Source organism: Scyliorhinus torazame, chromosome 7 (genome assembly GCF_047496885.1).
Source record: "Scyliorhinus torazame isolate Kashiwa2021f chromosome 7, sScyTor2.1, whole genome shotgun sequence".
NCBI classification, from domain to species: domain Eukaryota; kingdom Metazoa; phylum Chordata; class Chondrichthyes; order Carcharhiniformes; family Scyliorhinidae; genus Scyliorhinus; species Scyliorhinus torazame.
In genome coordinates, this window is record NC_092713.1 from 208121480 (window position 1) to 208137441 (window position 15962).

A 15962-nucleotide genomic window follows, 5' to 3' on the forward strand; every position below is an offset into this window, starting at 1 on the left:
AAACTACTTCTCTCGTAACAGTACCTGCACCCTTACCCTGCGCTGACAGAAAACGGAGGTATCAATCCCAGGATAGGCTCCAGCCTGCTGCCATTTTTAAAGGCCTATGGAGTAAGCCCCAGTCTCCAAAAATATGGCCCTTTTTTTATTTGACCAATTTATCCTGTGATAACAGATCCTGTGAATTTCAAAGTGGCAAACAGTATCTTTCAATATATTTGCTTTTGACTTCTCTCCCACCCACCTTGTCTTTCCTTCACAGTCTCAGTCTCGATCCTCGGCCTTTAAGCCGGTGGTGCCAAAGAACTTCAGTTCAATGCAGAACCTGTATCCACAACAGAGCCAGGAGCTGTCTGACAGCAGAGCTAGCCTCAATATCTTCAGCAAGATGGACCATTCATCAGTGAGGAATGGAAATGAAAAGCAGGATTACTTCAGGACTGTCAGTCAAGAGGAAGATATGTCTGATTCAGGGAGGAACTCCATGACTAGTCTCCCGCCATGTGGGACAGGCTTGAAGCATCACGTGGGGCAGATAAGTGCTTCCATGGGTCAAATCAACCACATTGGGTCAAATTACCTTGATGGAGGAGCCAAGGAGGTGGCAAACGCTGACAGCGGCCGATTTTCCTGTAAGAGTATGGCGGTCCTCAGCCGGTTGAACCCCCTGGGCAATATGTCCCCCTCTTGTGAGCTTTCAAGGTCCATGGAGGACGTTGTCAGGGAACTGGAGGACCGGCTTCATGAGAAGGAGGTGGAGCTGAAACATGTGAGGAGGAACCTGGACGAAAGCGAGGATGCCATTGCTCAGGTGTTTGAGGATAAACAAAGGTTGTGGGAGAAGGAAATGGGTGAACTCAAGCGTATCTATGCCAGCAAGCTGCGTCAGGTGACCCAGCAGGCCCAGCGCTCCCAGCGGACTCTGCAGCTGCAGGTCTTCAAGGTGCAGCAGGAGAAGAGAAGGCTGCAGGCGGATTTTGACAAGTTACTGCAGGAGTGTGAACAGCTGAAAGGCCGATGTACATCTTACAGAGAGGAGCAAGATGACTTAACCCCAAGGTTAGAGGAGACTAAATGGGAGGTAGGAATTTCTTGTCATTTATTATTCATTTTTTATTTAGACATTCTTTTGGGCGGGCGCGAGTTTTGGAGCAGCACTGAGAGGAGTGGGGCCTAAACATGCTGGCAACCTTAGCTTCACAGAGATCCAGACGCCCTTTCCAACCACCATCAACGGGTTTCCATTCCGGCCCCCCTGCCCCCAGGTGAGCGCGATACCCTGCTATAGGTTTGCCTCAGGTCCCACCCCCCCTCAAGCTCTTACTCCTTTCAGGACCTGCCTCTTGGCAGTGCCAACCTGGCACCCTGGCAGTGCCCTTCCCTGCCATGTCCCTGACCACCCAGGGGCTACAGTGTCCTCAGAGCCCTCATGTTCATCATGTCTGGTCTCCGATGGTGGAGACCAGTAATTTAATAATTTATCCACAGCAATATGATGCAAGAGCTGGGGAGTGGAACTAATTAGATTGTCCTTTGAAAGAGAGGACACAGATTCAATGGGCCATCCGGCTGCCTTTCCTGCTCTATTATTCTGTGATTCACGTTTTTGTTAAACTACATGCAAGTACCATGGGCGCGATTCTCGTGCACCGCGCTGGGCCGGAGAATCGGCGCAACTGCGCCACGCCGCCCCGATGCCGGCGTGCAGAGAATCAGCGGCACTTGTGCAGGTGCGTTTGGCGCGGCGCCGGTCGCGGGCCGCTATCCGTGGCCGGGCCGCCAGTTCTCCGACCCAGATGGGCCGAGCGGCCGTGCGAAAACGGCAGAGGCCCGCCGCCGCCGCCCACCCCTGCTCACAGCCGGCGGGTACTCTACGCGAAGGGTTGGGGGGCGGCCTGTGGGGCGGGGAAAAGCACTCCTCCACCGGGGGGGGGGGGGGGGGGGGGGGGCCTCCGATGGGATCTGGCCCCGCGATTGGGGCCCCCGGGCCTACCTTGTTGCGCGGCCGGCCCCTGAATCCCCACACCATGTTGCAGCGGGGCCGGCGCGCTGAAGAAGTCTCCCACGCACGCGCGGGTTGTCGCGGCGCCCATTTGGCGCCGGGAAGGGAGGCTGGAGCGGCGTGAACCGCTCCAGCGGGGGCCAGAATCTGTAGTCCCCGCGCCCGTTTCGCGCCATCGTGAAATGCGACGGCGTTCACAATGGCGCAAACACTTAGAGGACGTGATTCTCCGAAATTGAGACTATCAATTACTAATCAGCAGGTGTCGGCAACACATGCTGGCCAAACCCAAACCTGTGTTTTTGTTCCTCCTTCTCTTCCCCCACCTCCCCACCACAACATATACATGTTGTGCATGTCCAGGAAGATGTCTAGTTCAACACAGCAAACATTCTGATGTGCACACTTTCTGGAAAGTCGCACTGCATTTCAGTCAGATGTTTGACCCCTGATGTATTTGTAGTTTTGCACAGCCCATACTGCCAGGATCAAACTGGGATATTTCTGGTCTCTGTAAGGCTCAATACTACACCAGTGAGTATAACGTGTCGGCCCTACCCTCTGTTAATTCCTCTGCCTCCTATTTCTTGAAATTCTACTTCATAAATCATCAGGAAGACAGACATTTCGAAACTCTGTTAAGTGTCCAGTTTCAATGTCTGTTTTGTCATTATACCGTGACTTCCCTCCCACTGATATCCACCATCGGGCGGTGATCATTTCTACCTCATGGTTGAGTAAATGAGACCCTTTTTAAAATATCAGAGGCAATAGATCTAACTTGGTACAGGGAACTCTTCCAGAAAGGTGGCGTCAGGGCTGCCGGTCAGTTCCTGTCTGATTGGAGGTAGAAAAGTTAAACAAAAGAACCGTGAAGCATAATTCTGACGTTTGACTTTCCTGGGAAAGAAGGAAAAACAGTCTTGAGGCTTCTGGTTGGTCAGTTCTACTGGTTATAATTGGAGGTGAATTTGAGATCCCCTGCCTGATTTAAGGAAGAGATACTGAGCAATTGAGGTGATCTTTCATGCAAATACACATTTTGTATAACCCAGTTGTTGGTGGCCAGAGCAAGCAATTTAATTGACATTTGTCTCATTGCAGGTCTGTCAAAAGGCTGGTGAGATTGCCATGTTGAAGCAGCAGCTGCGAGACTCACAAGCAGAGATGGCGGAGAAATTAAATGAACTGTTCACCCTCAAAACGCTCCTCCGTGAGCTCCGAGTGGAGCTCTGTACCAAAGACGAACAGCTGCTTCTGTTAAAAAACTCTCTGCAGGCACAATCCATCCAACTGGCTAAGAGCACCAATGCCCTGCAGCAACAGGAGGAAGCCATCTTGCTCCAAGAAACCTCTCTGAGGAGAGGTGGAGCTCCTGAAGAACTAAAGGCCTTCTTGAGTGGGGAGACTGATGATCTGAAGGCTCAGGGCCTTCAGGAGGACAGTACCCAAGCTCTGGCCCTCCAGGTTGAGAGGCTCAGAGCAGAACTGCTGTTGGAGCGTAGACAGAGTGAAGCCCAGGCCGCCAGCTTTGAAATTGAGAGAAGCACCTGGCAGGATGAAAAGGAAAAGGTTATTCAGTATCAGAAACAACTGCAGTCCAGCTACTTGGAGATGTACCAAAGAAACCAGGCCCTGGAACAAGAGGTTCAGGAGATTGCAGCTAAAATTGAACTAACAGACACTGATGTCAAGCAGAACCTACCATGGATAGAAAGAATCGAATCCTCTGAAATCTGACAACATCCATGCCCCGAATCTCTATCATTCAGTGTTGTCAATTCAGAACATTCATTTAAAAATATATAATTCTCTGTATAGTGTTGGATATCTCATACCAACTACATTTCAGATTCGGGTGATGGTTGTAGCATTTGGGTGATACTGCAAACTTGGACATTAAAAATAGTGGGGATATAGTAATGGGTACTATCCATTTTCCAAAATGGAAATTGGTGAGAGGGAGGGACATGGCAAAGAGCAAAAAGAGCAGAGAACACATGGTTCCTTTTGATTTCCAAAGTTCATCTGTCCAGATAGATGACTGTATTTTTCTGAAGTTTAGAGAATGCTGCACACAACTTATGTGCACTCAAGTGGTTGCAAACATGGCTTAGGCAAGTCAATTTTACGTTTAAACCCAGAACTCTTCAGAATGTGAAATGATTGAAGGTCATTATTTTTATATATATTTATATATAAAAATTATATATGTTACCATCAATGCAGTGATAAATTAGTGTAATTTCTCAAATCAGTAATTTGAGGCAGAATTTAGCTTTCTTTTTCTGCAGGTATTCAAAGCTGCAGTAAAATTAGCATATTTTCTAAGTAGTGATGCAGATTTTTGTTTCCAATGGTAACAATGTTTTAAATTTTTTTTTTAGAGTATCTAATTCATTTTTTCCAGTTAAGGTGCAATTTAGCGTGGCCAATCCACCTAGCCTGCACATCTTTTGGGTTGTGGGGGCAAAACCCACGCAAACACGGGGAGAATGTGCAAACTCCACACGGACAGTGACCCAGAGCCGGGATCGGCTAACCACTGCGCCACCATGCTGCCCGGTAACAATGTTTAAACACTCCATGTACGCCAGTGAAAAGTATACAGATTGTGTTGGTGTTTAAATTTACAAGATTTCTCCCCGTTTTTCTGAGGTGGGATTCCATTGGTTGTATTTTATTCAGGTTTTGTTTTTGAAGGAATTATTACTTTTCACATGCAAGCCATAATAAAAATATGTTTTGTTTCCTTTTGTAAGTAATTCTCTCCCCTTCCACTTTCCTCCTCCATTCTGTTTTGACAGAATAGACACTTTAACCTGCTCGGGATCTAGTTCTGTAACCAGCGGGAGATCATGAGGTGACTGACATGCCTTTCCTCTCTTTTCACAACATCCTGATGAGAAACGTCTTGCCTGTGCCTGGTGCCTCACTGAGCCAGTCCCTTCACAGAGGGGAAGTTTCAGAAGGGCTCCCAACACACTTCACCCTGTTGGTACCAACAACAATCTGGCCCTGCTTCCTCGTGCTAACCAGAATAAAATATATTAACCCGGTGATTGTTCAATACAGAGATTTGAGTTCTCCTTGTTTCTCAAAGCACGCCAAATGTTGTCCAATCGTGGGGCCAGGGCCCTGTCTGGCTTAGAAAAAAACTTGGGCACCTAAGTCAAATCACACAGTGGATGGGTTCCAGCTTTTGTCTGTACCTTTGCCAATGATTGCAGCTATGGAGAGAGTGTTCACCCAAGGAGATGACATCCCCTAAGCTGGGCTGTTGGGATGCCAGCGGGTAGGCTTAGTACATAAAATGGTTTTTACACCCCAAAAGGTTTCAAATTGTTGGGAGAGGAGCAGCCCATGTTCAACCTGCATTTATGTTAAATCTCACTTTGTGTCTGGGGACATCCCAGAGCTTCCATATGTCATGTATTGGCTGAAAATTGTTGAGTAGCCATTTGATCACAACACGGTTACATAAACAGCAATTAGCCTGTTGGAAGTTTTTGCAATTGATGGAGTGAGGAATGTTGACCAAAGCACCTAGAAAACTCCATGTTCTTTTTTCAACATTTTAGTGGACCCTTGATACCCTTATACGTATATGAATGAGCGAATGTAGCCTTGTTTTAACATCTCATCCACAGGACGACACTTCTATCAATGTTTGCACATGCCCTCAACTTGGCATTGAAATGTCATTGGAGATTGACTGTTCAATGACCTGGAGTGGGGCTTGAATATCTAACCTTCTGAGTGATTCTAACGGAGTCAAGCTGACACCAGGCATTAACAGTAAAATCTGAAGACCAACGAATAAAATATATGTGCTAACAAACTGAAGATTTGCAAATAGTTTGGCTTCCGTGACCTTCAGCAGAATTAAATGTTCCATCTCATGGTTCCACAATGTTCTTTTTTTGTATGCTCTGGGGCCTTCCCATGTGAGAAATCAGAAACTCCTTGCTAGCTGAACAAAGGTTCACTGCTGTACATTAATCAGTTGTGCCAGCTTCCGTGCTCAGTGCGGGGGCTTGGGAGGCTACGGCAGGTCAGCATAAACCGAGACGCTTCCTTCTTCTCTCGTCTCAGTGCTGTTTACAAGTTCACACCCTGTGCTGTTAAATTGCACTCATCAATTACTATCCATTTTATGAGCAAGGCAGCTTAAAGTAATTTCCCCTTGCCAGTAAAATCTTGTGTCTTTCTCTCGATCTTTGCTTTCCTAGTCTGCACCCTTATCCACTCTCTCCATTGTGGCTCTTTGCAGTGTTGCCGCCTCTGTTTTTTTAAAATCCCAAGCTGATTAAATTTAAGGGACTTGAAAATTGAATTTAGACAAATTGCAAAATCACTCACTTGAGTGTTGAATAATTGCAAGAGAAGCATCACGTCCAGGTTGTTGTCCGTGTTGTTCGCCTCTGTAAGTGTGGAGACTGGGATGCCATTGTAACGGCCCCCTGGGCTAGTGCACAATCAATTCCAGCCCCACTTGACCCAGAGTTGCAACACAGTTGAAAGTAACTCTTAATTTAAAAAAATACCTGAAGTCCTTAGTCTTGGGCAGTCTAATAACTGAAATTTAAACGCAATTAAATTTTATTATTAACAGTGACTATAACTAAATAGGCAACAAATAAAACTGGTTAACTATTATCTAATTTGTAGCACCCCCTGTTTAATGATCCCACCCTCTATACACACACGCACACAAGACAAAAAACACAGGGGAAAGAGGGATATAAAAAGAAATACTAAAAGTAAAAGAACATGGGCGTCATTCTCCGACCCCCCGCCGGGTTGGAGAATCGCCGGGGGCTGCCGTGAATCCCGCCCCCGCCGGTTGCCGAAGTCTCCGGTACCGGATATTCGGCGGGGGCGGGAATCGGGCCGCGCCAGTTGGCGGGCCCCCCCGCTGGATTCTCCGGCCCGGATGGGCCGAAGTCCCGCTGATAAATTGCCTGTCCCACCGGCGTGTATTAAACCACCTTTTGAACGGCAGGACAAGGCGGCGTGGGCGGGCTCCGGGGTCCTGGGGGGGGGCGCGGGGCGATCTGGCCCCGGGGGGTGCCCCCACGGTGGCCTGGCCCGCGATCGGGGCCCACCGATCCGCGGGCGGGCCTGTGCCGTGGGGGCACTCTTTCCCTTCCGCCTCCGCCACGGTCTCCACCATGGCGGAGGCGGAAGAGACTCCCTCCACTGCGCATGCGCGGGAAACTGTCAGCGGCCGCTGACGCTCCCGCGCATGCGCTGCCCCGATATGTCATTTCCGCGCCAGCTGGCGGGGCAACAAAGGCCGTTTCCGCCAGCTGGCGGGCGGAAATCCCTCCGGCGTCGGCCTAGCCCCTCAAGGTTGGGGCTCGGCCCCCAAAGATGCGGAGCATTCCGCACCTTTGGGCCGGCGCGATGCCTGTCTGATTGGCGCCGTTTTGGGCGCCAGTCGGCGGACATCGCGCCGTTTGGGGAGAATTTCGCCCCAAGTCTTTGTTTCAGATGGACATCTTCCAATTAGATTCTTCCTTCAGTCTAGGCCTAGAGTTGGATGATACCTTTGCCTTCAGTCTGTAATGGTTTTCACTGTAGATTCATCAGGGTCTGGGAGACTTCTGCCTTAAGACAGTAGTCAGCAAAGCAGAGAGAGGGTCCAGTGGTTTCTATGTAAATTCACAGTAACAGCAGGCAGCCAGCATTTGAGAGAAAGCGCGAGAGAGAGAGAGCAATGCCGCTTTTCCTTTCGGAATCTTTCTGCTGAGTCCCCTGAAAGAACCCCACCTGGCAGGACCAAATCGCTGTCTGTTGCTGGGCAGAATACTGACCCTGGCAAATCCACTGACCACCAGCCAACTAACCGAACCAAATCTTGGGTGCACAATATCTGAGTTCTCCTGTTCAAAATCTATAACCTCATAGCACAGTGTACAATTTTGCATCTTTTGAGTTCCTCACTTCCCCATCTCGACTTCAATGGATCTCCATTGAAGATCCGTGGACCAAAGATGATGATGACAAAAATAAACAATAGGAAATAAGGGAATCAACAGGAAGGACCATTACACTATGCTGTGGTGTAGAGAGAGCTCGGTCCCTCTCCCCAACAAAAAATACATTCTTGCATGATTTTGATGAGAACAAATTAGAATAAAATGATTTGACATGTTGCATTTTCACAAGATTTGCTTGCCTATAAATCATGTGAAAGGATTGTCAGTATAAACGTGATTTGTATCTTGTATCAATTGCCCCATCCCACCCCCTTTCAATAATTAATATGAGGAAGGTTTTGTGTAATATATAGTTCTAAATAGCCAATGTCTTCAAAATATTGGAGTACAGGAGAAGTGGGTGGCTTCAGCTCATATGATGCATTGTGTTTTAAAGCTGGGGAAAGGGTTCCAGGACCATGAGGGGTTCAAATAAAAATGAGTCTCCATACCCTTATGGATCCTCAACAGCAAAGCAAAAGTGCCCAGAAGTCAAAATGTAATGCTAAATTTGTCAGTCAAAATGCAGATTCAGACTGGTGTAGTGTCAGGCTAAAATGGGATATTCGGCTGGAGTAGAGGAAACTTTATTCTGCATCGCACACATGCTTTTTTAAAATCAGCACCGAGGTTCCTTCCTTTGAGTATGAGTATCATCAGAAAAATATGTCAATTTAAAATATTGGAACTGAGTGTTCTTTTTCAGATTCATTCTTGGCTTGTGTGTGCTTTCATGGTTTTACCACAATCTCAGAAACACCTTTTGACCCTGGTGCTTTTCTGTCCTACCCATTTCTATATGGAGCAGCTACACCAGTTATTTGACAGGATTACATAGAATTACAGCCAGAAGCAGGCCATTCGGCCCAACTGCTCTGGTTAATTTTCACCAAAGCCTCCTCCCACTCAGCACAAATCCTTCTGCTTTCATTATATTTACTTTAAAATACAATGATTTTGTAGCATTGAGCACCACTTCAGGCACTGATGTGGTTAAACATACTGCCAAAAACCTTACCTTGTTCACTAGTTAGACTAGGGGACAGAGGAGAGGAAGGGGTGCCTGAACTGATTTAAGCTGTCCCCTGATCCCATGCTCAAACTATCGAGAGCCTTGCAGCAGCCTGGCTGGTTAGTGGAATGTTAGGTTTTGCTAAATTCATAGTCATTTTGTTTCCCTTAATGATGGTTTCATGGATTTGGTTACTTGACCCTGTGGGTGCTTCTTGCATTTGGTTTACTGTCTCAGACTGTACATAAGTTGATGGGCTTGAGAAAATTGTTTTAGAATGAACTGATTTCTAGCATGCTGATTTGACCTGTATTTTCACACACTTGCTTTCCTGTCAATCGTGTTAGTACTGGTGCCCGCTGGCCTTGACCAATCTGTTCAGCACATACTTTTGTAAACCTTGCATTTACTTATGATGAGCTCTGAATACTTATCCAATTCCTATTTGATACCAGCAGTGCTGGAAGTTCATCGAACTATAAAGGTAAAAGAGTCCCAGATGACCGAAAGCTGCTTTCCCCTTTGGTAGTGATTTAACCTGAGGCTCACCACACCTCCGGTGAGGGGCAAGATTGAGAAGGCGGGACCTCCATGAATAACCTCAGCCAGTACAGGAATTGAACCCGCACTGTTGGCCTCACTCAGCATCACAAATCTGGGGTGGGATTCTCCCCTACCCGGCGGGGCGAGGGGTCCCGGTGCCGAGGAGTAGCGCGAACCACTGGCGTCGGGCCGCCCCAAAGGTGCGGAATCCTCCACACCTTCAGGGGCTAGGTCGGCCCCGGAGTGGTTTGCAGCGGCCGGCGGGGAAGGGGCCTGGCGCCACGCCAACCGCCGCCGAAGGGCTTCCGCCGGCCGGCGTGAGCTGGCGCATGTGCGGGGGCACCAGCGTGTGCTGGCATCATCCCAGCGCATGCGCAGGAGGGATCCTCTCTGTGTCAGCCATCGCGGAGGACCACAGTGGCCGACGTGGAACAATAGAGTGCCCCCACAGCACAGGCCCGCCCACAGATAAGTGGGCCCCGATCGCGGGCCAGGCCACCGTGGGGGCACCTCCCAGGGCCAGATCCCCCCGAGGACCCCGGAGGCCGCTCGCGCCACCAGGCCCCGCCGGTAAGGACCTACTGTAATTTACGCCGGCGGGACCGGCAAAAAAACGGGCGGCCACTCAGCCCATCGCAGGCTGGAGAATCGCCAGAGGGGCCGCTTTCAGCGGCCACCGGCACGGCGCGATTCCTGCCCCCGCCAAGTCCACGGCGCCGGAGAATTCAGCAGCCGGTGGGGGAGGGTTTCACGCCACCCCCCGGCGATTCTCCGACCCGGCGGGGGGTCGGAGAATCCCGCCCATGCTGTTCAGCCAACTAAGGTGAAAGTCATTTGGCCTATCATGCCTGTGACAGCTTGGGGCGGCACGCTGGCACAGTGGTTAGCACTGCTGCCTCATGGCAGCACGGTCCCAGGTGCGATCCCGGCTCTGGGTCACTGTGTGGAGTTGGCACATTCTCCCCATGTTTGCATGGGTTTCGCTCCCATAACCCAAAAATGTGCAGGGTAGGTGGATTGGCCACGCTAAATTGCCCTGTAATTGGAAAAAATGAATTGGGTATTCTAAATTTATAAAAACAAAATATGCCTGTGACAGCTTTGAAAGAGCAAATTAGTCTCACACGCCTATAGATGTTTCCTCTCCAAGCATATATCAAATTCTCGTGAAAGTTACGTTGAAGCTGATTCCATCACCCTTCATGGAGTGCACTCCAAATCATTGGCGGGTTTCTCCGCCGACGGGATTCTCCGTTTTGCCGGCGCCCGGGGGTTTTCCGACAGCGTGGGGCAGCCCCACAATGGGAAACCCCATTGACCGGCCGTAACAGTGAATCCCGCCGTCGGGGCGGAGAATCCAGCCCCATATCTAGCGTTTCTTTTAAGTAAGCATCTCCCCTGGGTATTTTGATGATTATCTTAAAAGTTGCATTATTGTTGTATTGGCATAGCTGTGTAAATTCTCCATTCCCACCTGCCCTAATGACGCCCAGGGGCTGGTTCCTTCAACTGTTATAAAGTTCTTCTTGTAAAATAAATATATGAGAGCTGTGTGATTTTAATCTAACATTGGTCAGGAAACACTAGCAGACTGAACCTGCTCCTCTTCCAATTCTTCCAGTTCTGTGTGATCTTTTAAATTCACCTGAACTGGAAAATAGAGCCTTAATTTAAAATCCCATCTTTGCTAATGGGGTAGTCCAGCAGTACTGTCAACCTAGATTATATGATCATTTCCTGGACTGCGTCTTGAACCCACAATCTTCTAACTTGAGGGAATGCTCCTGCTAAATTGAAATTGATCCCCCGCCTTCTTAGCTGCTGTATTAACAAGGCTGCGGCATGGATTTAGGAGTGCAGTGCAGTCCTTGAAGAGTACATCTTCAAGGCCTGTGTTGGGGCAGATTAGCTGGTGAAGATGTTCACCTCTTAAGAGAGAGGAATGTCTTACTTTCTTGGAATCCCTCAATGTCCTGATTTTCAATCTTTCAAGTCTTTTGCCTCTCCTGTTGACAAGTTCCTTTTTTTACGAGATGGCGTTTGGGTAAATGGTGTGTGGACCGTGGCACAATGAGTGGTGCAGTGACACAGTGGTTAGCACTGCTGCTTCACAGCGCCGGGGACCCAGGTTCGCTTCTGACCTTGAGTGACTGTGGAGTTTCCAGATTCTCCCTGTGTCTGCGTGGGTCTCTTCGTTGTTCTGGTTTCCTCCCACAGTCCAAAGATGTGCAGGTGAATTTAGGGGGATAGGGTGTGGGAGTGGGCTTAGAGTGCTCTTTCAAAGGGTTGGTGCCGATTCAATGGGTTGAATGTCCTCTTGCACTCTTAGGGATTCCATGATAATTCCAGATGTTAGCAATTATAGCAATCCCATCTGAATTCATAAGCTACACATAACCTCTGGGTGTATGTATGTTTGCTTTTTCTTCTCTCGGTAACTACACGCCATCAGGTTAGGATTTCAAGTGCAGTCTCCCCTTGTGAAAGCAGATCAATGTTTCAAATCAGCTTCTGGGCCCCTTCCACAGTCAGAAGGAACTGGGCAACACCAGCTCAGAGCTGCTTTCTGTACAGTTTGAGAGACTGTGGTTCCCCTCTTTGTTCCCCTTCCCCTGCCCCCAGATTGGCTGTCTCACTGCATGGTGTGTTAAGTGCTCAAATAAAAAATAATGACCAGACCACCCAAAGATGGACGAGTCAGGAACCATGTCCATGTGATCTCCTTGAACTGGTATCTGTGCTACAAAACACTAGCTCCATCTCGTGAGAAAGATGTGTCCTACATTGTCTTGTTATTTGTCTCTATCCACCACCTACTCCGATCACCAGGTAGCTGTACCTATTTCTGCTGTTGCTCTCTTGGTTAATTTTAGAATTCTTTTTTTGAATCAACGTTTGTTGTGGAAACTTGAATTAGATATCCGGAAAATGATAAGCCAGTACCTTAACATTGTTTGCTTAGTGGCTACGACCATATGTATTAAATTTGCTGTTTACTGATTGTCTATGACTGTCTATGACTAGGCCTCCTATTGGATCTAAATAAAAAATATTTCAAATAAAGATTGACTTACATTAATGGACTCTATTTGTTTGGGATGATTATTACATGTTAATTTTTTTTTTAATGCTTCTTTTTCAATTAAGGGGCAACTTAGCCTACAATCCACCTATGCTGCACATCTTTTTGGGTTGTGGGGTTGAGACCCACGCAGACCCTGGGTGAATGTGCAAACTCCACACGGACAGCGACGCAGGGTCGGGATCGAAACCTGGTCCTCGGCGCTGTGAGGCAGCTGTGCTAACCACTGTGCCACCCTATTAATATATGTTAATGATGTAGATGTCTGCTAATGGGGAAGCTCCATCATATCTTTTGCACACAATGTAGAGAAGTTATATTTAGAAGGGTGTATTGGAATCCTGCGATGGGGAATTAAGTCATTTTCAATATCCTAGCCCAAATAGAGTAATTCTCCCTGTGAGTTTATAAGAGTCATCATGCACAGAAGGATCCCATTGAGCCCATCAAGTGCATTCTGGCTTTTATAATTTCTGAAAACTCTTTGGGAGTGACACTAGTTTACAAAATTCATTCAAGATGAAACATAGTTAAAATGTCTTTGTTTCATCAAACTGTAAATGGTAACTCCTTTCTAAGCAATCCAAAAATGCTACACACTCATTACATTATTAAAGAAAGACATTTATCGAGCATCATTCACAACTACCAGGCATCTCAAACCACTTTACAACCAACAAAATACTTTTTTTGTCAGCAATGTAGTCATCGTTATAATATAGGAAACATGGCAGCCATTGTGTGCACAGAAAACTCCCACAAACAGCCATGTGATAATGACCAGATTATCTGTACTTTTGTGATGTTGATTTGAGGGATAAATATTGCTCACGAAACCAGGGATCACTTCCCTGCTCTTCCAAATGATGCCACGGAGATCTTTTACAAGGGCAGACTGGACATGGTTAACTTCTCATTCAAGGAACTACATGTGGTAATACCAGGTATTGCAGTACCTGAGAGCGGAATGACCATTGGCTAGACCGCGGGGTCTACCATTGGGCAATGTACGTAGCCCCGCCCTGAGAGGCGGGTATAAGAACCGATGCCGTCCCAGCAGCCTCCACCTCTGCAACATTGCTGCTGGGTACAGTTCTACCTGATTAAAGCTGAATCGATATGACTCCTCGTGGTCTTAAGAGTATTGATTGTGCATCACTACACATCTCCAGCACTGCAGCACTCTTCTCAGTACTGCTCACTGTTTTCCATATTAGGAATAACTAAAACTGAGCACTGTTTTCCAACTTGGGATCTAATCACAGGTTCATGACCATCTCCGTTTATTTGTATTTATTGCCCACATGAATATAATTGCAAGTTAGTGCCCTTTGTATGTCATTTCCCAACTCACGGCTGAAGTTTCTTGATCAAGCAAGCCACCATTTTGAGGCATCAAAAGCAAAACTGCAGATTTCATGCATGTAATGTGATCTCTAATTCAATGAACACTCCCCACCCAACCCTCCAGATTCTCAGAAATCCTCACCTAATTTAAGAAAAATTGAATTTGACTCACTGGGATGGATTTTGGTTCTGATATGGGGGCTTATTGAAAAAATTCTAATTTCCCAAGTTTCTGCGTGTGCTGATTTCCTGCAATGGTTCCGATTCCTGGCCGTTTTCCTGGAGGCTGGGTTGGGCACGGAACAGGTACCCATCTGCAAGGGGTGGGCAGCTTCTTAAGTCAATTTAATGGCTAATCAGAGGCCAACTGGAATTTACTAGTCAGCCTATGGGCTCCCTGCAGTATCAGTAGCATAGCGGATAAGCAGGTGCAGCAGGCAGTAAATAAGGCAAACGGTATGTTGGCCTTCAAGATGAGAGGATTTGAGTATAGAATCATTGATTCAGAGTCTAAAAATACAGGTAAGCCATTGAGGACTAGGAGGAGGGGAAAAGTCTTCACCCAGAGAGTGATGAGCCTGTGGATTTCACTACCACAGGAAGCAGTTGAAAGCAAAACGCTGTATGTTTCCAAGAAGGAGTTAGATAGAGCTCTTGATCAAAGAGGATGAAAGGATATGGGGACATGGTGGGATCAGACTATTGAGTTGGATGATTATAATGAATGGCAGAGAAAGCTTGAAGGGCCGAATGGCCTATTGCTGCTCCTATTTCCTATGGGCACGATCTACCGGTTGTCACGCTGGCACATGGGTTTCCCAGCGGCGAGGAGTGCAGTCACTGGGAAATCCCGTTGACAACAGCGGGGTCGGTAAATCCTGCTGGCGGGCTGCCTCCCTCACCGAAAAACACGTAGCGGGTTGGTTGGTAAATCCCGCTCTATATGTCTATGGATGTCTGAAGACGGCCTTTCAAGTGGAAGATCAGTGGTCGGTCAGCACTCCAGGATTAATTTTAACCCCTCCCCCACCCTCACTGTAACTGCCCTACCTGTGGTATTATCAGAAATGTAAAGATCTGCAAGGGTTAATGAAATATCTAGAACAGCCACTAGAGGGAGCTAGAGTTACAAGTATATAAGACATTGATGCTAAGCCTTGCGGGGAGAGAGAAATGAAGGAGTTAGCTAGAGACAGACTGAGGTATAGGCAGTGTGAATAAGAGCAGATCATAGTTAATAATAGTAAAGAGATTAGTTGTAGATGAGTGTAGTTTTTATGTTAATAATCAACTATTATTTAGGAGTATGTGTTGAATCCAAATTAGTAGTGCTAATAAATTTATAGCTTTGTTCAAGTTCAAGCTATTTTGTGGTCTTTGCGAACACTAGGCGAACCACCCTGAATTTAGCATCGCAAAGAATACCACACTACCAACCTAGTCACGGCTGCAGCCTCAAAGATAACCCATCGGGGGAGTTTCTCCCTTCAAATTGGTGGTCAATTATCTGTGGCCATTTCATTTTCTCTGCTCTGAAAATGTGCTGTGAGGGTGCCTCAAAATGGAGGCAACCTCTTTCTCCCTGACGTGCAACAACAGACTGCAGTTCCTTCAGTGCTTCAGGGCCTCCCATTGTCCCTGTGAACCTATCCTCTGGCTAACATTTGGCCAATCCTACAAAAAACCATGTTGCTGACTGTTGTCGATATAGTGTGGGGTTGGATTTGATCCCAACTCCGGGGTCCTGAATCCCGATGGAAAATCCTGCCCATTTTGCTACCATAATGCAATGACCACGGGTGGCACGATTGCACAGTACTTAGCACTGCCACCTCACAGAGCCAGGGACCTGGGTTCAATTCCAGCCTCGGGTGACTGTCTGTGCGGAGTTTGTACATTCTCCCCATGAGTGCATGGGTTCCTCGGGTGCTCCGGTTTCCTCCCACCGTCCAAAGATGTGCAGTTTATGTGGATTGGCCATGCTAAATTGTC

At 47.5% G+C, this 15962-nt stretch overlaps 1 protein-coding gene across 1 annotated transcript in view; it reads left to right on the forward strand.

Moving 5' to 3' along the window:
* The window catches only part of n4bp3 (NEDD4 binding protein 3), a 193161-nt gene extending 180557 nt beyond the window's left edge, over positions 1-12604 (forward strand). Inside the window, exons 3-4 of the mRNA XM_072512015.1 lie at positions 263-1081; positions 3107-12604. Of these exons, the coding sequence (XP_072368116.1) occupies positions 263-1081; positions 3107-3742 (1455 nt within the window). The 3' untranslated portion in view covers positions 3743-12604. The remainder of the gene's footprint in view (positions 1-262; positions 1082-3106) is intronic.
* Positions 12605-15962: the final 3358 nt, after the last annotated feature.